The 18,070-nt window shown below is 33.4% G+C and overlaps 1 protein-coding gene across 1 annotated transcript; it reads left to right on the top strand.

Moving 5' to 3' along the window:
* The first annotated feature begins 121 nt into the window (after positions 1–121).
* LOC147074228 (E3 ubiquitin-protein ligase TRAIP-like) lies at positions 122–16,152 on the top strand. The gene is made up of 8 exons (XM_085944039.1): positions 122–274; positions 2,007–2,132; positions 3,513–3,728; positions 6,001–6,159; positions 7,897–7,998; positions 10,653–10,766; positions 13,029–13,269; positions 13,767–16,152. The coding sequence occupies exons 2-8, from the start codon at positions 2,017–2,019 to the stop codon at positions 14,076–14,078; spliced, it is 1,260 nt and encodes a 419-aa protein (XP_085800165.1). The 5' UTR covers positions 122–274; positions 2,007–2,016; the 3' UTR covers positions 14,079–16,152.
* Positions 16,153–18,070: the final 1,918 nt, after the last annotated feature.

The following is an 18,070-nucleotide window of genomic DNA, read 5'->3' as shown; positions in this document are numbered from 1 at the left end:
GAAATCTACATTTTGTACCTAGGTACTGTTTGTTCAATTTCTAAGTATACTCAATTACATTAAATAATGTTTATTCTTGAACTCAAAATTTTTGTTATAGGCAATTATAGCAACATTTGACAGGTTAATATTATTTTTATTCAAGTTTCAAGTTTTGAGAAACGAAACTTCAAAATTTTCTTCAAATATTTTTCTATAATCCATGTATTTTTCCTTTATATTGTATGACTCCAATTGAAAATAATATTTTTTCCGAAGTCTGAAATTTTAACAGGTTGGTAAATAATGCTGTCCGTTAGGCATTTAATCTAGACTTCTTTTTTCGAATTTAAAAGAACCCTAAACAAAACTTGCATTTCGTTTATTTATTTTCACATCTTGCTCGTTTCACTGTTAAAATTTTAAAACACTAACAACATTTTCATTTTTTAAAGATAATCAAAGTGGACTTTCTTTATTCAGACTCTTTAACACAAGGCAGAAAAACATCGTAAAACCCTCCAATTATCTTGGTCCAACAATAGGTAATAATAAAATTGTTAATCTACCCTAAGGTTTTTTTACACCTGAACCAAATCCAGTGTAATATCATCATACAATTTATGTATATAACATATTATTTTGCATGTGTTGAATTTTATTTGTGTGATATTTTATTGGATTAAAAAAAATGTTGATTGCTTTCCAAGCCATGTTACAATAAAAGGTTCGGTCTAGACTCTAGATGTAAAGCTGTAATCGTGATATATCATTTTTATGACATTATGAATTTTATATAAAACCTTGATTCCTTAAGCCAGTCGATTCAAACTCTGGTTTTATGGCACCCTTCATATATAAAAATCTCTTCATGACATCCTAAATAGTTTTCTTCTTATTTGACCATGTTCGCTCCTTAGTTGGCGTATATGGGCACCACATGACACCTTCAAGAGTCCCTGTCGTTCGCCAGTCTTCTTGCGTCTTTCCAGGTCATGCCAACATCCCATAGTTCTGCTGTATACACTTTGAATAGTATTTAGTAGCCTTCGAGACGCCGGAATCCGGTTGGCTTGAAGAACAGGCAAGCCAGGTTGAAATTCTCTTTAGGCATTCGCAGTATGTGGCCAAGCCGCATCCAAAGTCGCCTCTTCTCTCTCAGTGTGATAAGTGGATGTTTGGTCTGCTCTTTTATATCCTCGTTACTCCTAAAGTCATACTAACTGGTACATCCAGTATCCGCCGCAATCATCTGTTCTCGAAGCTCAGTATCAGAGCCTATGTAAGATGTAGAATACCGTAGAGCAGTAACGTCGGAACGCAAGCGTCGAATAGTACTTCCGCAAAAAATAATATGTTTTCAACGACGGATCCGTCTTTTAACCTTATTCCGCATTCGTGATGTGTTGACAAAACTGTATGTCGCGTTCAGACGGATTGGTAATTTTTCACAATTCGTAAAGCCGTTGGCGCATGTGAACTCGCTCGTAGTAGTTCTTAAGCCACTAAAAAAAAATAACGATTCGTTATAAATCACGATCCTGAAAAAAAGACGATACGTCACCACGGGCTGTCAGTCTATGCACCTATTAATTAAGACAAGTTGTGGTACGGAGTTCCGCGCGGCTTAAGTGTTGGCCTATTTCGTCGTGGGTCCCAGGTTCTAATCCTGGGTCTGACAAGTACACATATTGTTTTTCAATTTGTGTAGGAGTCAGAGTATGGACCTAATAGGTTGAGCTAGTGGCTGACATCCATTTCTCGTAAAAACAAAATCTGTCAATACAAACCTCCACTCTGTGGAGGCCTATATGATGCTATTAGGATCGGACATGGTCGAAAGAAAGAAAAAGAGTGGTACGGGGTGGATTTAGTTAGAGGGTTCTATAAGATTGTTTATACTCCTGTCAAAAAGTAGACTTCAGTCGCTATGGCAATGAGACCCAGTCGTCAGATATGTCCGCGGGCAATGTTGGGAACTCCTGCTATATTCACCTTAATTATTGAAACATTTCTTTCTATTCCAGATTCATTACGATGGCAAGTACATACTGCATTATCTGCAGTGATCTTTTTAACGCAGTTGACCCCGTCTACGGCACAAAATGTGGTCACCTTTTCCACTATACCTGCCTACTGCAATGGCTAGTACGGTAAATAATTAATGTTATTGTTTCGTGAGAGAAAAAAATTGGTGTGTGTACTTATGTATGCGCGTTAGAAGTTATACTTATTTGTGCGTAGCAAAATAAAATAATCGCACACCGCGTTAGTCAAAATTCACATCAACCAAAAATATTCAAACAGTTAGAAAATAGTTTTCACATAAACTAAATATGTAAAAAAAGTTACGTACCTATCACACTTAAAAATATTAAGCTTAGTTTTGACAGCTAATCACATATAAAAAGGAGTAGGTACAATTCACAACGCGAAAGAATATATTTCACCAAGCAAAATAATCCATACCCTTTATTCTATGGTCACTATGGTCGGCTATGATCACATCATTGGGCGAGACGTCATGTTTCAGATCTGTCAAATAATAAAGTATGATATAAGATAGAATTGACGTTTTAATAGCCCCATATCAATAAAAACTAGAATAAAGGAGGGCCGCTTATTGGAGTGCCGCTGGTTTATTTCTAGACACTTTAAACTTATATCACTAAATAAATTATTTAATTAATTCTCGTTGTTTTTATTTTATTTTGGCCAACAATAATAAATTCGCTGCCTAGGTAATGGAACAATTATAAACTATAATATTATACTGCATAATCGTCACAATTGCATTATCATACTGTGGCGTAAAGGCAGTGCGTTCGGCCGAATGTTCTTTGAATAATCGTGGCGATTTTTTTCATGTGAAAAAATAAATTATGTGTACACGTCACATGCCAAAAATACACTCTGTTCTGATTTTCCAAACGCACCTAAAAAAGTATAACTTCAATACTGACATGTTAATTAATATTTAATTAATTTAAATATCATGTCAATTATATCTAATGGCCAACTTACACAAAAGCGCCAGTCGCGGTGTCAGCACTAAATGAGTTAAAAACATAATATGAAAGTGAATCATGAAAGAGGACTAATGCTTAAAAATTAGCTGTAAATCATTTTACATTGTGGATTCATTTTTTGTAGTAAACTTTTAGTCGCATTTGCACTGACTTCGTCCACGTAAGACACCCAGTAAGAAGTTTATAATAAAGAATACTGTCTTTATAATAGGCTTTATAATATAATATTTTAAAAGGCCTAATATGTCACATTCGCTTTTTATTCTTAGCACTAAGTCTGACTAAGTGGATATTCGCCTTTATGATTATCCTTTTTAAGTACTTTCCTGTGGAGATACAAATTTTCTGTTTTTACACAATGAAGCTAGTGAGGTACATATTTTTTTATTAAAATCTCGATTTCGCCGAAATGGTTGATTCGCCCTTTTTACAAAACACCGACAAAGTATATTCCTGCAATTTCTAACTAATTCTTCGTTGATTGCATTTTAATGTGTCTTTCAGGTCAAAATCATGCCCACAATGCCGGAACAAAACAACCGAAAAGCACATATTCAGAGTATATTTCAATTTCACAAATAACGAAGGTATAACACTCGACGCTGGATCCTTACAAATGCAATTGGACAGTGCAGAGTTACAGCTAAAAGAGAATAAAAAGGCAGAGACCATCGCGCAGGAGGAATTACGAAAACTGCAAGACCAATATTCAAAGTCACAGTAATTGCTTCTTTTACTCTTAATGAATACTATTTCGGTTACTACAGTCCTGTTGGTTGACTCTGTAGAACTATGAATTACTATATCGATTGAATCGAATTGCCTTTATTATTGTGTTATTATTTCAGATATTTATATGTGTTTACATAATATGAAGAGTTGAAAATGCATATTTAGTCAATAAGGTATAGGAATGCCGTCGTAATAATTGTTAATTAAGTTTATTAAAATATTTCACTGTTCTTTGTGACTGACTTATTGTCTACGCTTATAATAGTGGTTTTCCCATGGTTGTTTATGCTCAAAAAGTTGTGATTTGATGGTTTCAGGTATAGACACCGATGACGTTTCTAAAATCTCTCGGTAGGCTTTCCGATTGCTTTGATAACCGATTACGGTCCCAGGTTTGAATTCTGGGTCTGGCAAATACACATATTGTTTTTCAATTTGTGTTTGGAGTCAGAGTATGGACCTAATAGGTTGAGCAAGTGGCTAACATCCATTTCTTGTAAAAATAAAAATCTTTTAATACGAACCTTCGCTTTGTGGAGGCCCATACGATCCTATCAGGATCGGACATGGTCAAAACAAAAAAGAAAACCCATTGTCATAATATAATCTTTTCCCTTCTGTCTAAATTATGTCACATTATTTAACTTCCCCGCCATTCGTTAAAAAATCGATTGATTAAAAAATTTTGATTTCAGTATAATGTTCTCACAGAATGTTTTATTCTCAGTGAAAAATGAGTTTATATTTTGTTGGTTTTGTGATGTCACAATTTTTACCCTTGTCCAAAACATTCACATCATAAATCAAAGACCCTCCCGCTCTTAATTTCAATGATATTTTTATCATGAATGTTATATTATTGCTATTGGTTTGTCACTGTGTGTCCTTCCTCCTTTTTTCGCTAGACGTTTTGGGCCAGAACTTTTTGTACTCGGTATACGAGGTCATCAAAATACACCGGAGCCCTGATTAATATGCCAATCGGCTACGTTTAAAAACGTGTCGACTTCTTCGGTTTCTTCAGCAAAATCGAATATCTAACACAATAAACTTTCACCTCTTTCTTACGTTGAGCAATGATCGCTGTCAGACACTTACGAGCAGAAATGTCTTTATTTCTCTCTGGCATTCACAAGCTCCTTCCACTACATGACCCTTGTGGATGTGTGTTGCCTTCAATACGGTCACTATTCTAGTATTTTATTGAGGAGTTCTCATCATTATAAAATCGAAGCACGCTGTTGGCTGCCAAAATAATAGAATGGAAGACTGTTATTTTAATTTTATATTATTTATGATATAATATTACGTGTCTGTAGAGAATTAGTAAGCAGTGGCAATAATATAAACCCCTAAAATTATTACTCGAGGCTTTCAATCAGATGGCGCAATCGAATTCCCATGTTCTTTTTCTGATGCACGTTTGAATTCAGAGCATGGAGTCAATGAGTTAAGCCAATTGGCGAAAAACTATTCCTGCACCTTTATTCAGTAAGTTCACACGGCGGTTCGTCTTTGACGGCTCGTAATTAATCACGATTCATCAATAACGAATATAATGTTCACACGGCGTTTCGTACCGGATCGTGGTTCTATGCAATTTGTCAATAATGAATGTGACAATGTATTCTATTAGCCGCATTTCGCCTCCACCCCGCACACGACAAAATGCGAATCGCAAAAAAACGATTCGTCAAAAAAAACGAATATAGTGTGAACTTGTTCATATACATATCTTTATAATATGTTTTCAACGACGGATCCGTCTTTTACCTTATTACGCATTCGTGATGTGTTGACAAAATCGTATGTCGCGTTCAGACGGATTCGTCATTTTTTACGATTCATAAAGCCGTAGGCGCATGTGAACTGGCTCGTAAGAATTCTTAAGCCACTAAAAAAATAATGATTCGTTATAAATCACGATTCTCAAAAAAAGACGATACGTCACCGTGTGAACGGGCTGTTACTCCCTGCGAGTGGAATGTATCACACTGAGATTAGTGAGTTGTTATCACTTTGGTTACTCTAGGCAACTCTGATGTAGGCGCAGATAAAATAAACCTGTTAATGTAGTTTCTGAATTTCTATCACTTTAACGGTTCATATTTCACATGTGTATGTGAGCACTGATGGGAAACGTCGGCTGAAGGCGCTTTAGGTGCGGCGCGGTGTTGCCAAATGCGCTCCTTTGACTTTTTATCTGTCTCGTATTAGCTATGTGTTTTAATTACATATTATACTGATGTAATGTTTGCAGGGAAAAATTGAATACTAAAACTCAAAAACTCACGGAAAAAGAATCCACCATAGCCACGCTGAAGGAACAAATTATTTATTTGAAGGTTGAACATGACGCAGTTGATCAACTGCGGGCCGAGAAACAAGTCCTGCAGCAGTCTTTGAGTGACTTGAAAAGGTAGGCGTACAGCACTGTCCACAAATTACAGATGGAGACGTCAGCGTGTCGGTGAACATGAAAGGGCACCTCAACTGGAATCTTATGCAATGTCCGTTATTGCTGAGCACTTGATGAATGCATTTGACTTTAAGACCGACATACTGGATCGGTGATTTAGAGCATTTTTCACACTCCGTAAAGGAAGTCATCGAACAATATTAATGCAGTTGATGGCAAGTTTGACAACAGGAAGATGGTGTCTTTTGAAATTCTAATATAAAAATACTTGACAAATAGTCAATTCCTTAAATTATTGTTATTTCATGACGTTAGCTATTCCATCGGATCTATTCTTTACTTATCGACCGCTTAAGTGATAAAGTGATAAATACGACAGCTAACTAGGGTAGGTTTGTATCAAAGTATTTGCACTTATTGTAACAATTACAATTACAATACTACATATAAAATAATATCTGTTTTCAAAATATATAAATACGTATTTGAATTATAAACATTGGGGTTTTATTGTTCTCGCGTGATATAATTACAAGCGATATCAGTCGATCGCCATAAAAATAATAGTCGATCCTAGAAAACAAAAGTGTGGCCACACCTGATATATCATATAATAATATACAGTATAACCCCTATTTTACGTTTTTTAAGGGACTGAAGAAAAAAAACTTAATTGGAGGGAAAATGTTTAACATTTAAATTTTATGTTTCTAAAAAAATAACGTTTTATTAAAAAACAACATTCAATTAAAATTTTTATTGAAACATCGTTCGAATGTCACGACCCAGTCATTGTCAAGCGCGCGTAACTCGCATATTATTTTGAATATTTTCGACCTAAATCGCGGGAAAGAAAAACGTAAATGCGGGTATTAAATGTACTGAAATACATCGGGACTGAAAAAAATACATGCAATCGCCGGGAAAACGTGAATTCCGGGCACGTAAAAACGAGGTTATACTGTATATATAAGATAATCATATTTTTTTTTTATAATGTATCTATTGTTTAATTTGTTTACCGCGGAGCATTTAATTACTATTTAATTACCACATTTAAATAACATGCTAATTATATCGAAAGACCAATTAATGAGGGAACAAACGGGTGGGTGTGCTATCCGCGTGGAAAGGATTAATAGAAAAATCGTAGCTTTTTCCATGTTTTTATCACATAGGATTAATTCTATATGCACCGTGTTGAATACGTTGAATCATGTATAAACATGCTGTGTTCACATAAGATTATTTTAATACTTCTCCATTGCGGCGGACGCTCACATAGGATTAATTATGGTGCATTATTTTGGATGCTCTCACATGGTATTAATTTAATGTCGATTTTATTTTTTACTTGATCTTTCCGCAAGTGATATAATACATATGGTAGAGAAAAAAAATGCGCATCACGTGGTATCAATAACTCATTTTCGTCAAAATCACCACATAAAAGGTATTTAATATACAGCGACGACAAGTAGCTATCAACGAACAACCATGTTTGAATGCACCAACTTGTAAAATATTATATATTATTTAATAGCGATACTAACGCAACTGCATGAAAAATGTTACAGAAATTCTATAAAGTTTTTTAATATTTAAATTTCATAAGGCTAAAATATATGTTATAATGAAACTCTTTTGTGTTAATATACTAGTATTTTCCCAAGTAAAAGTATCTATTGTGTTTTTTCCATGTATGCATTGTTATCGATAATTTTCTTTTCATTTCAGTTTGGAAGAAGTTCTTTATGGTTCAGTATCAGACGTTGACAAAATGCTAAAAGATAACTCAGACACACAATCATTGTGTACCTATGTCTCCGTTTTAAAAAAGTTTGTATTTTTGTTTTATTTTAAACACAATCATTTTATCATAAAACCTTGTCGATTATTTATTTTATATTTATTATTTTGGGCTTTGTTACCTGTTTCAACTTCTTAAAGATCTTTCATATTATTACTCTAAACGAATGTACACACTATATACAATGTCAGGCAGAATAGCTGACACTAATGATGTTTGATCTATAAAGGGACCCGTAAACGAGCATCAAAAATTGCAGATTGCCGATACAATTGCCAAAAAAATGATAAAACTATTGCCCAGTTGCTGGGCAATGTATGACCCGACATCAGTGTCGGGCAAGTGAGGCCGATGTATTTTGTGCGTACACGAGACTTGAGATATAGCAACAGCGGCCGACAATGAAGTTTCTGCAGCATAATATTATGTCGTCCTAAATAATCACATAAACAAATCCAAAATAAAAGAAGGATTTGGATCCGGTCGTACTTAAACAAACGTGAAACAATAAGTAATATAAACCAGGAATTAGTTATTGATAATTATTTATTTTGAAACTTTACAAGAACGTCAAAAATTGACTTTGAGTTGGTATTTGTTATATATTATTTAGTGCGATTAGAAAAAAAGTAGATACAGTAGCTATGAAGAAAGCAAGACCGATTACTACAATACTACCAATCAACTGGAGACTCATGCAGGAGTTAAATGTATTTCTTTTGGGTGTTCAATTCTTCAATTGCTCACATTGTTCCAGATCCAGATGTTTGTACAGCTTTGATAGGTGGTTTTTTCATATTTGAATCATTATATAGTTTGGCTTCCACGTTCCTGAGCTCAGGACGTAAATAAACCTCATTAATAAGCTCCAATACATTATCGTTTATCCAGTAGTGTAAATTGTTGATTAGTAATAACACCATAATAATATTAATAACAACATGGCGAAAAATTATAATAATGTATTGTCGAATCGGCTGTCACCACTGGCGGCTCCTTGCTTAGGTCATTCGGTCATTGACCTGCCAAAATAAATACCTTACAATCGACATAATAATATTAATAATATGTGCAATGTCATATATAATAATATTAATAATAATCAGTGGATTTGAAATTATAGGGCGCGCGATATTGTGTCGACCCAGTCTATTGGGTTTTTTTTTGTTTGGGCGATAATTCCCCGAACAAAAATATTGTGTTCGCCGGCAGTCTGAAAATTGACCCAAATTGAATATTTTTATAAAATTTTCTCTCTCGTTTCTCATACATAAGACAGAGATCGATATAACACAAAATACAAGATCGAAGCTTGTAACGGTGCGTGAATTACTGTAATATCGGCAATGCCCGAGTGTGAGACAAAAGATTTTTTCACCTAATTAAATGAAACAGAATGATAACACTGACTAGATAATTGGTCTCAAGACGCAACTGTGTATGCGGTTCGGATTCGTTGACAGGTTTTGACGAATGCCTTTGGTTATTTTAATCATATGTAAGGAGTTTTTGGTGCAATTATTGCATATACACACAACATTTGGTTTTTAGTGATTTATAACATTTTTGTGAAGCAGTTAGTACGCACGCAGTAGCAATTGAAGTCTGTGATACAATTATAATGGAAATGGAAGCACGATTCGCATCCAACGATCATCTCATTATATCCGATTTGTTCAATAAAGAAAATTACACTGATTTTAAAAATAATTTTCCCACACGTCAAGTAAATTTGGTAAAACTGTTAGAAGAAATAAACATAATCAAGTTAAAAAATGAATTATTGGTGTTTTATCAACGAGATGATTTGCATGGTGCTAATAGTGCAGTTTCTCTTCTACATTTTTTACTCAGCAATAATTTCAACGAAACATTTTCCGAGTCGATCAAAGTTCTCCAATTTATTTGCGTCATACCAATGACAACAGTTGAAAGTGAAAGATGTTTTTCCACTCTCAAAAGAATAAAAACCTTTCTACGCAATAGGGCCAGGATAGACTGACCGCTCTTGCAATGCTCAGTATTGAAAAAAAATATGTGGGAAAAATAGACAATTTTTATAATCGTGTGATTGATGATTTTTCAAAAAGCAAAGAAAGAAAAGTGGACCTAATTTACAAAAAATTATAACGCGTTGTGTGCAATTTCGGTTAACGATGGGTTGGCGTTATGAAAAACGGACATTTTTTGAAGGGTAAGTAGGTACCTACCTATAACAATTTCTAGCATTTATTCTATAATGTATAAAAAGTCAATTTGCAATACGTCTTTTCAGTATACAACGAAAAAGTAAATTAAAATAATATATTCAAAATTGACCTGCTAGCTTATTCCGGATTAAGCCGCCAATGGCTGTCACTACGATGTTTTTGTTGTTTCTAGGGGTAAGGTAGGTCGACGGCAGGTGAAACAGAGACGCACATATGGAGCAGAGCGAGAAGGAAATAGATTTATATAGAAATTATTGCCGTATTTTTAATTGCGTTCGATATTCGATATATTGACCAACCATGCTGCCAGAAAGCATGGACGGTAGATGGAAAGTTTCGGCTTGTAGACTACTATTTTCGTGTTTTGGGGAATTATTAATGGCAGCACAATTGCCGTATCATATTGCCGTAAAAAGTTGCTCGCTTACAACCCCCTTTAGAAATGAAATTGATAAATAAATTTAATTTTTCAGAGTCGTCATGGAAACGGAAAATAAGAAAAAAGTCCTCCGTGAAAGTTTACGGACCGTCAAAAACCAAGTGTCAAACTTGAAAACAGAAAACAATGACTTGATGGCAAAAACAGTGTAAAGTATAATTTTATTTTAATTGTTACGTACATGTTTAAGTACTGGGTAATGTTTGTGTTTACTTATAACTAATAATTCAAAAGACATCAGCGAAACAATGTTTCACGGAAAATAATGGAAAAATTTTATTATATTCTCAATTTCATTTTCAATTCTCTTCTGGTCACAAAGATGACTTCCAAAAGATTCTTCAATTTTTGATGGTGAGCATCGTGCCAGATGCAACTAATCATGTTTATTTAAATTTTACTGTACCTGCGTAATAATGTCTTGCGGAACGATTTAGAAATCGTTCGTGTGGCACGGCACCTCAGTTAGGAATTTCTACTCGTGTCAGATATTGACACGTATTTTACATATAGGTATCTTGAAAGTCATCATGTTGTATTAAAGAATTATATGTCGCGGAGAAAGAAATTATCATAATGTTAGGTAATGACTTCTTATATGTAGCGATAAACCGACGAATTAAGTTTTGATTATATTAAGATGCACATTGCGTACTACCAAGTGACGTCACAGTAAGCTGCTACTATGGAAAAAGTGTGTACTGTCGTTTTTCTTGGTGTTAAAAATGTTATCAGACTGATCCCATCCCGTAGCACATTTTGAACCTTTAAACAAACATTGTCAGTTTGCAAAATCCGCCGATATCACCAGAACAACAATGAGGTCACCTCAAACCGCACTTCATTGACACCTGCATGACTCAATGAACGTTTTTTATCATTTTCTACATCCCTACACATTTTCGAATCATGTCAAGATCGCGTGTTTTTTGTTTTTAGCGGTTGGCACTATGTATTTTCTATAAGAATGTTGTCTATTATCTATGGTATGCAGGTTGGATTCTGTTCAAAATATTATCTATGGATGTAATATCGAAGTAATTTTAATGTACGCACACATAGAAACTGTTAAAATTAATTGAAACTACCATGAATAATGTATAATAATTCAAAATACTAATAAATTAGAGTTGGCACTTTCCATAATTGAATTTATAGAGATAGTGATCATTCAAAATATTCTGCAGAATGACGAAACCATATACTAAATTTGTCGCCGTACCAGCAAGCAGTGGCGAAGACTCCATACTAGGCGATTATTTAAAGCCTAACTTCTTAAGAAAAATATTTTTTAATTGCATATTGACATATTTATATACTTAATCACTTCATTATTTTATGTTATATAAAAATAATTTATTTTGCCAACGAGATCGCATATGTAGGAATGTATTACAGTATTACACAGTTTACAAAACAACTGCAAAGGTATTAAAAAAACCACAGCGCGCCGCGCCGTAAATTAAATAATAAACGCCGCGCCGCGACTTCTCGACGTAAATAAATTTCCGATTATGTTTGGAATAATTCTGAGTTTTTTTCGTATGGACTTTACGTCTCGTAACCTCAGCAAGTCTGCTGATTTGTACGAAATGAGGCAAGCTCCTTTCGCAGAGCCTAAAACATTCGCGCATAATATTGTTGTCACGACTGCGCACTTTGTCCAAAATCATTAATAATTAGATAATTAAAATAATAATATTAACGGCGTTTAATCGAATATTAATAAATAAGTAAGTATAGATTGTTTTTAAAAATAAAAATAAATTTTATCTAATGATTTTTGAGGGGTATACATGTTTTGAAAAATACGTAATTTAAACACATCGCTCATTTTTATGTCGTCAATGAGTTTTTGAAGTTTCATTGAATTAGTGTGTCGTTATCATTTATTAGTGTGTGCCTATTCATTAGTAGTAAATATCGTACTATTCTCGTAAGTATACCTGACAAGTGTGCTCTTTTTATCATATCTCCACAGCCTACCTTTTTCCAAAAGTCACCCTTCGCCACTGCCAGCAAGTGGCGTGATCATCATGTAATCGCAGCATAAGCCCGTCATGTCAAATATAAAGAAAAAATAATTTGGGTCGAAAGTAGATTGAAGGTTCGAGATTAAAATTAATTGAAATTAGCATGAATAGTTATAGTTGGCACTCTCCATCATGGAATTTACAGTTAGTTAATTAATTAATTATTTTATATATTATAATTAATAGTTAATTTACGAGATGGTGTTCGTTCAAAAAATTCTACAAAATGACGAAACCATAGACTAAATTTCTCACCGTGACAGTACGCAACGTGCATCTTAATATTATAATCACAACTTTATTGTCATTTGGTGTATCCAGTTCTTGATTTAATTTCGATTGTTCGATGTTAGTAATTTTTTGCTTATTCTTTGCAGAGCCGCCGAAGAATCTCTGTCACACGCTGAAGACGAAATCAGGACGTTAAAATGTCAACTGGAATCGGCCAGATCGTCCGTTAAAGAAAACTGTATACACTTGGATGATTCTCAGAGTTCGCAAGGTTCCCCTGGCACCAGTTCCCTGAAAAGGAAATCGGACGCTACAGAAGTTAATGCACATGAAACAAAATTTACAAAATTTTCCTTCGATTCGTCATCTTCTTCACAGGATTCCATTGTACGTCGTCATTTCAATATTGAGGATTTATGAAACTTTTTTATAGTTGTTACCTGTATTAGATAATATATAGTTATGTTTTGTATACTGGGGATAAAAGATACTTTGCCTCCACTACCATACGTGTACGTCAGTAAATGGGTTACATTTAAATTGTACGTAAAATATTTTACCGTAAGCTTTCTGTTGGAAAAAAAATTACTGTTTTATACATTCTCCAATTTTATTAGATTCAATATGAACATTAATTCAATTTACATAGCCGATTTTAGCAAAATTCAAGAATGAAAACCTAACCTAACCTACCTTAACCTAACGTAACAAATAATCCAGTATATCGGCTATTTTATAATATATATTGGCTTCCTGTAAACTGACAAGAATCGTGTTTTATTTAGACATGAATTTTATCTCAGTAAGTACTATACAACCCAAAGAGGTTGGATTTATTATCAATTCCTCGGTTGATAATTTGTTTTTTTTTTTTTTTTTCTCAGAGGAATCTTTCCATATTTAAAACTAAGCGAAAGATCATGCGCGTACCGCACAACAACGTGGACCTATTTAGAACGATGCTCCAAAAAAGGAAGGAGCGCGAGACAAACTACGACGGGCTCGGAGGTCATTCCAGGACGGACACATTCCCTATACCCCTTCCTAAGAGCGCCGTCAAACTGTTAAAGGCTGCACCCGCCAGTAGCAAGCAGACAATGAAAGATAAAATGAAAAGACTAAAGCGACCTGCCAATCAGGACACTATTAAAAAAGCGTTCAAATTAGATATGATAATAGACCTCTGCGATCCGTAAATAATTTATAGTATAATTTCATAATGCACCGAGTTGACCTCAAAATTAAATAACTGATTCTGAATCCTACATAACTGTTTTCAACACTCTGTAAATGAGGTCTTGTTCTCATGCGAATCATTATCACTAATAATCATTAATTAAATTTAATAAAATGCAAATTTTTTTTAAAGTACTTTTTCCACTTTTGATAAAGAAATCTGGACCAGTTGGAGATGTCCCTCTGAGGCGGACGAAACCGGTCCAGATTTATTTATTAAAAGTGGAAACAGTACTATAATTTTTTTTGCGTTTTATTAAAATTTATTAGTAATACAATGCATTTCCACCATGAATTGACAGTCAACACAATAAAAGTCATTAGTAGTATTATTACATTAGTAGTCATACTAATCCAAGCAAATAAAATTGAGATACATATCTGTATGTACCATATGTGTTTTTAGTATTTGATGGAGGACACATCAAACTGAAACATTTCAATTATATTACAGTTACTATGAAAATAATAATGACATTTTATAAAACATCATGTCAATGGATATACTCCAATATTGAAAAGAAAATGGTGATATTTTTTCATACAAAGCAGTTACAAGTTTGAATCTTGTTTCAGGCATAATTTAGGTGGTAATGTGAAAACTGCTCATAATAATTATATGTCCCTTATATGTATAGACCTCATTTTATAGAATGTTAAAGATAGTTGTCACCAGTGCACTTACATTAATTTAATCCTCAGCCCCTCATTTAACTGCCTGGGTAGTTGCACGCCTGTCAGAGAACTATTACCTATTGAAGAAAATAATCATAATTATACTTTTCTTTCTGCGTCATCTGTTATTACTGTCGGTGATAATTATGGCCATCTTATTCTTGACTGCAGCCTTCTATGAACAGAGATGGAGTGCTAAAAGCCAGTCTCTTGAGAGTTTTTCATCCAGTAAATTCTTATATTTATTGACCAGAAAATAGCATTTTCATTATACGGATTTTTAAAATTTTGAACAATTCAAATTTACAAGCTGTACAAGTAATGAATAGTCTATTCAATTCAAAAACCTCATTTTGCTTCAAGATTATTGGAAAAATGAAAAGTCATTTAAGAACTCTGCTTCCAAGTTAAAAACAGAAGGTGTTAACTCCACTCTAACCAATTACAATGACTAGAAATTATGTTATTTTTTGTGATAAATAAGTTATAGTTATAAGTTAACCTAAGTTTCTGCAGTATTCGTGTGACATTCTAATAGTTAGTTTCAAACTATGTCAACTATCAATTTGAATGTTTCAATAGTTTCAATAATTAGTTTTTTGTTTGAATAATCCTTATGGTTTTCCAATAATTTATTAATCTACAGTTAAAATATTAAATTCTTCATTATGTGGATTACATAGTAGTTTTCTTGAAACTACAAAAATGTGTGTTGACATATTTTGAAACTATAGGGCTCGATTCAATATTTATGGTTAACAATGTTTTTCTGTCATTAGTTTTTTGTTTTATATATTTTTGGCGGGTTTCGAAAGCTATAAATACATATTGTGTGAAATTTTATATACCCTATTTTCATCATATGGAGATTTATCAGTTTTTGTAAATTTACACGTCAATTATCCCAGTTCCATCGCCGTACAATAAACTGTTGCCAACTCACTGGATGGGTGCACAGATTATTAATTATTGTTGCTTCCTGTCATTCAAAATATATTTATATCTGATACACATATTATATTCAATAGATTAACGTTAATTCTTTTTAATGTTGTAAGTCCTGTTAATTTATATTATAATTTCATTGATGTTTGTTTATTGAATTTAAAATTGTCACAAGTGATAACTATGTTGTATACCAAGTTTAAAATGCAATAATTCCTATCATGGTATTATGCTAATGATTCACTCAAATTGAAATAACACAAAACATGTTCATGGTTTCTTTCTTTATGTATTTTTTGTCACAATGTTATCTTATTAGTTTATTTATTCCAGTGTTACAATGAAATCCTCTATGTACAAAAGCTTTTGTGGCCATTTTTGCTACTGAAGAATATAATTAAAAATTTCAATGCTAAGATTTTGATGCAGTTTCATTTCATCATTCATCTAAACCAGCGTTTCTTAACCTTTATGATCTCGATGGCGGCTTTCGTGGTGCAGTGCATAAGGCTCTTGGTTTCCACCTGAGAGTTCTGGGTTCGATTTCCGGTCAGGACACAATATTTAAGTGTTTTTATCAAAGCCTGGGTGTTTGTGCTTTTACGAAAAAGCAAGCACACAGTTATTAATACAGTGAAACCACGTTAGTAAGAACACTGATATTCGCCGTAATTCGAAATTTTCGCGAAAAAAAAGTCCCTTGAACATTATTTTCATATAAAACCACACCTTTAATGCGAATTTCGTAATTCAAAATGATTTCAGAGTCCTGGCATATAAAAATATTCAATACATCATTATAAAGCAAACTATTTCATGAGCCAGTCATTGAAAAATGTGACAGACATTTCTTAAAACACCCTATGAAATGAAATGACTTATTTTATGAAGGTAATAAAAATGATCCTGGCATTTTAGGACCCATTGACACAGTGGTATGTCATCAGGCACAACTGCACTCCACTCAGGAAAAAAATAACTCGCATGTTTCAGGGCTGTAGGTATTTAATTGTTGATTGTTTATTGGATTTTCACATAGTTTCACTAGAGAACCAATGTCAAACAATTGTGATTGAATAGATTGATGACACATGTTAATTACACAGATTTTAATTTGAAAGAATTGTATCGGAAATTTAGTAGGCACATCTATGATCAGATGAAATTAATGAAAATCAAATTTTTTTTTCAAAATTTTAATATTTTTCCCACACATTTCGTAATTCGAATTTTTTTTCGAATTTCGGTCCCATGCAATTCGTATTAACGAGGTTTTACTGTAAATCTAAAAAAAAAAACCTATATGATCAGTTACCCAATTTAGGGTAATAATTTTGGTTCGCGACCCAAGATAAAATAAATAAAATAGCATATTTTGACAAAAATTTATTTTATTTTAATAATACTAAGTACAGTTTTGGTAAACAACATTTGATCCTATTGATGTGAACCCTGATTTTGGATAAGCTTTGAGAGCTCGTCAATGTTTGTTGTATATTAGACAGGCTGCATCTTAGGTCTTCTTCTGGCTGCAGTCTATTTCGAAATTTGGATTTCATTACGCTCAAAACAAAAAATCCTGATTCGCACATGTTATGTTGTTGCAAAGGGCAGTAGTACTTTCAGTGTTTACTTAATATTTCACAACATAGTACGAGTACACATGTGGCTTGTCTACTCCGCGATCATTAATGCAGGTGAAACCTATCTCTAAAAATGCTTCTTTTATTCAAGTTTTGCCATTGTGGGTAGAATAAATTAATATAGTCAGACTATATCGCACCCTCGCAACTAAACCGCCACAAGTCCAAATTTACGTGTTTTGAGTTAATTACTATGTTTCATTGTCTATCGTTCATAGTATATGTACCGAAAATTTCATATCTCTAAGTCATCAAATTCAAGTCAAAACTTCATTCAATATCTAAACATATTTCAAAAACACAGTACAAAAATGGTAAAAACTGGTTTAAAACTTCAAAGCTGATTTTCTCTGTTTGACGTTTTTTGGATTGTGGCAGTTTAGTTGCGAGGGTGCGATATAATGGTAATAGAGAAACAGAGAAGAATGTCGTCTCGAAAGACTCGTCAACCAGTGTTGCCAGAATATTGTATTCAATACAATATTCTTGTCAGCATGTATACTATAAATGCTGGCAAGAATATTATTTTGTTGAGAATATTTCACGACCCACTAAATATACCAAACGACCCAATTTTGATCTAAACGCATCAACGTTATTCACAACACTCTTTAATTATTTCTCCGTAATAAGACGCTTGATTTACCATAATATATTCATTTTTTTAGTAAACATAATAGACAGGATTA

The sequence above is a fragment of the Rhyacophila brunnea genome, unplaced genomic scaffold (assembly GCF_057557595.1).
Source record: "Rhyacophila brunnea isolate RB1 unplaced genomic scaffold, BYU_Rbru_1.0 scaffold_16, whole genome shotgun sequence".
Classification (NCBI taxonomy): domain Eukaryota; kingdom Metazoa; phylum Arthropoda; class Insecta; order Trichoptera; family Rhyacophilidae; genus Rhyacophila; species Rhyacophila brunnea.
This window is presented reverse-complemented; position numbering and strand designations above follow the sequence as displayed.

What these genes read in the sequence shown, in the direction of transcription:
- LOC147074228 (XM_085944039.1), top strand. Translation starts at nt 2,017, where the DNA reads ATGGCAAGTACATACTGCATTATCTGCAGTGATCTTTTTAACGCAGTT. An exon ending in CTACTGCAATGGCTAGTACG is followed by an intron (nt 2,133 to 3,512) that starts GTAAATAATTAA and finishes TGTGTCTTTCAG; the next exon opens with GTCAAAATCATGCCCACAAT. An exon ending in TCTTTGAGTGACTTGAAAAG is followed by an intron (nt 6,160 to 7,896) that starts GTAGGCGTACAG and finishes TTTTCATTTCAG; the next exon opens with TTTGGAAGAAGTTCTTTATG.